The sequence below is a fragment of the Ipomoea triloba genome, chromosome 13 (assembly GCF_003576645.1).
Source record: "Ipomoea triloba cultivar NCNSP0323 chromosome 13, ASM357664v1".
Classification (NCBI taxonomy): domain Eukaryota; kingdom Viridiplantae; phylum Streptophyta; class Magnoliopsida; order Solanales; family Convolvulaceae; genus Ipomoea; species Ipomoea triloba.
In genome coordinates, this window is record NC_044928.1 from 1,874,719 (window position 1) to 1,881,034 (window position 6,316).

General features: G+C 36.3%; 1 protein-coding gene across 1 annotated transcript; it reads right to left on the reverse strand.

The window, feature by feature from the left end:
* Positions 1–371: 371 nt before the first annotated feature.
* On the reverse strand, positions 372–5,354 carry LOC116002123 (putative late blight resistance protein homolog R1B-8). The gene is made up of 4 exons (XM_031242157.1): positions 4,750–5,354; positions 1,858–3,936; positions 1,685–1,765; positions 372–811 (listed from the first exon to the last, which is right to left on the reverse strand). Exons 1-3 carry the CDS (start codon positions 5,294–5,296, stop codon positions 1,692–1,694), a joined length of 2,700 nt encoding a protein of 899 aa, XP_031098017.1. The 5' UTR covers positions 5,297–5,354; the 3' UTR covers positions 372–811; positions 1,685–1,691.
* Between the last annotated feature and the right edge of the window lie 962 nt (positions 5,355–6,316).

The window sequence follows — 6,316 nt, forward strand, 5'->3', positions numbered from 1 at the left end:
CCGCCTAGTCGGCTAATTAACAATTTTTTTTAAATGTGTTATTTCACTCAAATTAAGATCATTTTGAGTGAAATAACCTAAATTGTTCAAAATCTAGATGTTTTTTATGTTAATATTTAATATTTTAGTATTAACTAAAAAGTATTAAAGTATTAAATATTTTAGAATTATTAGTCTTAAAAAAATTAAAAAATTTCAAATAAATTTAATATATATATATATATATATATATACACAAACGCCTAGTCACCATTAATTACCACCTAAGCGCCCTAGGCGTCTCTCGGGTGTTCGAGGAACGCTTAGTGATTTTTTCAACTATGATATATGTACAATATTTCTTCATTAAAAAGCATAGAATTATAGAAATATATTGTAACCTTCAATATTATAATACATTTTCTCATTCTTTAATTCATCATTTGTGCTCCCGCCTAACTGGCAGGTGCCAGTTATTCTCCAACTATGAAGTCTTTCGACCTTTCAAATTCAACAATTGCAACCATAATCTACCTTGCAAGATAGATATTAGTCCACAATTAGCAGAGGTTTTGTTGCCTTCAACCTGATACAATTACAAAGCATTCTTTGTACAGAGGATATGGAAGACTCAAAGCAACAATAATACAAACTCAATAATTTATACAATTACACAACATGTAAACACAATCATTCTGAGAAAAAGGCAAAAAGCAAGAGCAAGGAATCCATTGTCCTGATGATAATTCAAAAAGCAAACTCCAACATTTATCAATCACCAAAACCCCACTCGAATCCTAAAAATCAACCACATTGCAAATCATTGCTATCCCTGTTGAACAAGTAAAACACAAATCAAGCATGTTATGTATTGAAAGGCATATATGGACCTAATTATGTAGAAATCAAATATTCACACATTCAATGCTCATAAACCATCATGACACTCAACTTGGCTTGGGGCTACTTTAAACCTGGCTTATATTAGAGCAATTTTGATTAATATGATTTGGGTCTGTACTGAATCTAAATAAAAAAACTTCAACAATAACATTAGTAACGTCAACATGGAACTTACCATAGCATGCAAGCTGATATAATCCTCCCCAGTGATATATTTTCAATACCAAACAGCTAAATGCCTAGCTTAGAAGCAGGAAGAAGGTTATAAATTGTTCTGTCTTGACGTGTTTTCTAAAAATTTTCTGCTATTTTGGTTTTATACCAAAAAAAAGACACCTTACATATCTTCTATTATGAACTTGTCCACTTTACTTTTTGGTCACTTTTTTTTATCAATACAATAAGTACACAATGTATTACAACTAATTAATTAAAAGATGAATATAACAATTGTTATAACCCCAATACTATTAACAATAACATATTACTCTGCAGAATTATTCCTGATGAGACCCCTTGACTACACGTTGGGAATTTCATAAATAACTTTCAAGTATTATTATATTGCAAAGGGATGCATAGTTCTACTTATTGCTCTTTTGTTATATAGGTTTTTATTTTAGTCCTTCTGTAAAAATCAAAAATTAAAATCTAGTGATGACGGATAGATGTGTTCCTAAGGTCAGGACTAGAGTTTAGACTAACTAACCCACAAATTCACCACTCACAGAGTCACAAGTATTACAAATAGGCAATTAATTGCAAATACACAGGAAACGAACAAATGCATGTAGCTACATACCATTCATTTATTCTTCTTCTTCATCATCATCATCGTCGTCGTCGTCATCATCATCATCAACTCCTTCTTCGATTTGGTCCACTGTCATTAAATTAAATGACAAAAATCAATAAAGGATAAAATGGAAACAAAAATATTTTTTTTTTTTAAAAAGTAAGAGAGAAGAGACAGACCATGGCGAATAGCAATGGGATCGTATGCATAATTATCCTGCCGGTTTTCATTAACCGAATGGGCGGACTCCAAAACAGAAGGGGAACAATTTTTTATTTCAATTGACTTCAGTGGGATGATACATTCAAAGTCAGTCGGAATCATTTCCAAACTCGAACACCTTTTAAGGACTAAGCGCTCAAGGCAAGGAAATTGTTCCTCCTCATTAAGTTGCCAAGAAATGAGGTTTTTAGCTTCTAGGAACAAGGATTTTAGCTTACTAAAACTTCTGTCAGTGCCTTCCCAATTTGATTCACTGGAGGCTTCTTTCAGTTTTAGCACCTCAAGATGAGGAAGCAAGCTAATTACACTTATTTCACTCCAAGGCAAAGAAGTTCTCTTCAATTTCAGTTTCTTGATGTTGAGGCATTTTGGCAAATAATTCAGATTCTGAAGGCCTAATGACGAGCCTTTCCGAAATGCAATCATTAATGTCTCAAGCTCACCCAAACGGTCAATATTATTTAGGTTCTCAGACTTTATGCCATCCAGATTTGACTCACATCCACAAATAATCCCCAACTTTTTTACTTTAGAAATCCTTGAAAAGACTTCCTCCGTACAATGGTCTAGACTTAACCAGTGCAATGTGTGCAACCCCTCTTTGACCTCAGTCGGAGGATCCACTGAAAGGGAATAGCTAACCTCAACATGCCGTAGCTGTGGAGACTCCCAAATTTCATAGGGCAAACGCGTACCATTTGAAGAGGAGCTCATTTTCAGAGAAACAACAAGTGTTTGCAAATTCTGAATTTTAGACACAATATTTGTGAGCTCATGAGGACTTAGATGCTCATCCAAGGTTACATCCATGTACCTTAGAAGAACTAGACCCCTTAAACTCCTGAATATTCCAGTGGATAATGGAGGCAATTGAATCAAATCCAGTACTCTTAACAAGTTGGATGGTAGACACTGCCCAATAAGTGTTGGAATCGCATCTCTATGTAGAAAAGATAGAGAGCGAGATCTGTCCAAATTATAGCAAAAATAAACATTTCCATAATTTGGCCAAAAACTTAACCAGCGAAACCCCTCATGCTTTACAGTCCTACCATCACCTTCACTTCCAGTTCCAGCATTGGTTGTCTGCTCTCTTCGGAATCTTCTCATGCTACCAGCATATAAAAGGTTCTCATTTTCAGCTTCACTCACACAAAATTCATGCAAGATATCATGCATGCTGCATGTCTTGATTAAACCATTTGAGCTCCAATTGCGAACAAGAATTATGCTTCTACCGACAAGATCTTGTAAGTACTCGAGAGCGGCATCTTCCAATCTCTTGCCACTTGCTTTCACAAATCCCTCTGCAATCCATAACCTAATAAGATTTTTGATAGGCATCTCACTGTCTTCTGGAAAGACTCCCAAATGTAGAAAACAAGGTTTCAAATGTGGAGGCATGTGTTTGTAACTCAAGGCAGGAATCTTTGTACATTGTTCATCAACAGTTAGTATCAATGCTAATTCTTTTTTAATGTTCATCCATTCATCCAATGATTCTTTACTGATCAGAATCCCTGCAACTACAACAATGGAAAGGGGTAATCCTTTGCATTGTGTAACGATTTCCCTCCCAGCTGCCTCAAATTTGGATGATGACAAGGGTTGCTTAAGCTTGGGGTTTCTGGAAAACAAAACCCAACTATCTTCCTGATCTAAAAGACTCAGGCCATAAGGAACCTTTTCTGAATGAGTATACTCGGCCACCTCTTTGTGTCGAGTGGTCAATAATACACAGCTTCCTTCACAATCCTTTGGAAAACAGCGTTGGAGTTCATCCCAGGCTTCATAACTCCATACATCGTCCACAACAATTAGATACCTTCTCCCTTTCAACAGCTTTTGTAATTGCTCTGCTAATTCATCCTTGGTTGCGTTCTTAATTTCTTCCGGGGTCATGGTCTTAATGCATCGAAGAAGGGCAGTGATAATTTGTTTCCCCTCATATTGTTGTGACACTGTGGTCCAAGCACGAACATCAAAACGATTTGTAACTGGATCATCATAGAGTCTTCTTGCTAAAGTAGTTTTACCTGTCAATTAATTGGAATACTATAAATATACTTCACTCAAAAAAGAAGGAATTTGGAGTAAAACTCACTCACAAGTCACAAGTATAAAGTACACGCATGATCTATTTATGGATATTAAGACCCAGTAATACTATACTATAGATACACTAACACAAAACTAATTACCCACTACCTATAGTTCATATTCTTCTTTTGGGCCAAAGACCTTGTAGTCTAGTGGCACCCGGTGTCTCGGTTAACACCCCCACATGGATAATGGGAGTGGGTTCGGTTCGAGCCTCAGTGGACTCTTTGTCCTTCAGTAGGTTGAGAAAGTAGTTATGAACAGATACTACATTGTAATAGAGTAGTAGTACTCAAAAAAATATTCCTCTTTTGGGTGACAAAGAAAACCGCAGCCACAGCCACTACCCGAGAGAGTTTGCCATGGATAAATCCTGGATTGTGATTGTGCCTGTGCCCAGCAAAAGACGAAGTTTGTGATCTTAACCAGTAAAAGACCATAAGCCGGCGGTCCCCACTGGAGTGAACTTGAAAACTTGAGGTTACCAAGCAAATGGACCAACTAACATGGCAAGTTGCCCCTAAAGTTCATATTGAATCAAAAACTGGTTTAAGAATGGATTATTTGAACAAATTAACCTATTTTAACTGATTAAAAAGATTTAACATTTTATACTATAGATGATTATTTAAAAATTAAAAACAACAACAACAACAACAACAACAACAACAACAACAACAACAACAATAATAATAATAATAATAATAATAATAACAACATAAATATTGAATTAAGGGCAAGTACATTACCGATCCCCCCCATTCCCCAAATTGAGATAACTCGTCGTGGTTCACCGTTGCGGCCGAGTTTTTCCATTATCTCCTTCAATTCCTGACGGTGTCCGACCATTTCTTCCCTCTGCTGTGTAAGCGGTGAAGTGGGGGTGGTGTCCTGGTCGGAAAGATGTGTTGAGGAATCAGCTAACGAAGCATCACGCGCGTTCACAATCCTCAACAACTCACCTAAGTGAGTGCTGATTTCCCCAATGCTCCGATGGAGTTCTCTGCAAGCGTCTTCTTTCCGCTTTGCGTCTTTCGCCAGAAGAATGTTTCTGAGCTGTATCTCGAGCTTGTTTTCTGATTCAAGAGCAAAGCTCTTGATATTCACTTCCACTTGTTTGATTTCAGCATCCTCGTAGGCTTTGATATAATATTTGTCCAGAAAGGCTTGCAAAGTTGCAAGGTTTTGAAGAAGAGTCCTCATCTGCTGTAGATCATCAGGAAGCACCCGAGGAGTGGGTCGCTGGATCTCAAACTCCATTGTTGCCCTCAGAGAAGCTACCCCAACATAAGCCATCTCTCTCTATCTCTCTTATCAGTGTTTTCCCTGTAATAGCTATGAGAGACTGCAATGGCTGAAGCTTTATTCCCGATCAAGTCAACGAGTTCACTCAAAAAAGAAATACTCCGTATTAAATTGAGTTATTGCCATTTTGATCCCTACTATTATCATATTTGCACATTTAGCCTCAACTATTCATTTTGTATTATTTAATGTCCAAATAAATTTTTCCATTCTAAACAAAGGCTATGCGAGGTTACTCTAATACTACAGATGGTGAGACTTGATCTCCAGTCTTTCTTTCTAAATTTCGTCTATGTGACCAACTGAGCTGTTCATACAGGCAATTTCTCATTTCACATTTGATCATGTCGGTAAAAAAAATTTTGTATTATTTAATGTCCAAATAAATTTTTCCATTCTAAACAAAGGCTAGGCGAGGTTACTCTCATACTACCGCTCTGGTGAGATTTGATCTCCAATCTTTATTTTCAAACTTTTCCCATGTGACCAATTGAGTTGTCCATACGGGCGCAAATAAATTTGTCATGTCACATTTGATCATGTCAATAAAAAAAAGCGCTAATTTTTCTCTAATAAAAAAAATTAAGAACAAAGTATTATTATTATTATTTTTAAATACTTAGTAATGATAATGAGTTTTGGTGAAAGTATTTTGCATGTTTGGTAATAAGGTGGAATGAGAATGATTATTAATAGTTGGGGAAGCGGTAGGGATGGCAACGAGGCGGGGCGACTCCCCGTCCCCGAAATCCCGACCCCGTCTCCGTCTCGACGGGGAATGGAAAATAGCCCCCATCCCCGTTCCCGCGGGGAATTAGGCGGGGACGGGGAATTCTTAGTCAATATCTTAAATTAATGTAATTTTAATGTTAAAAACTATGATTTTAATTTTATATATATATATATATATATATATATATATATATATATATATATATATATATATATATTTTTTATATAATTTTTTGTAATTGTTAATTATAATTAAGGAGGGACGGGGCGGGGCGGGGG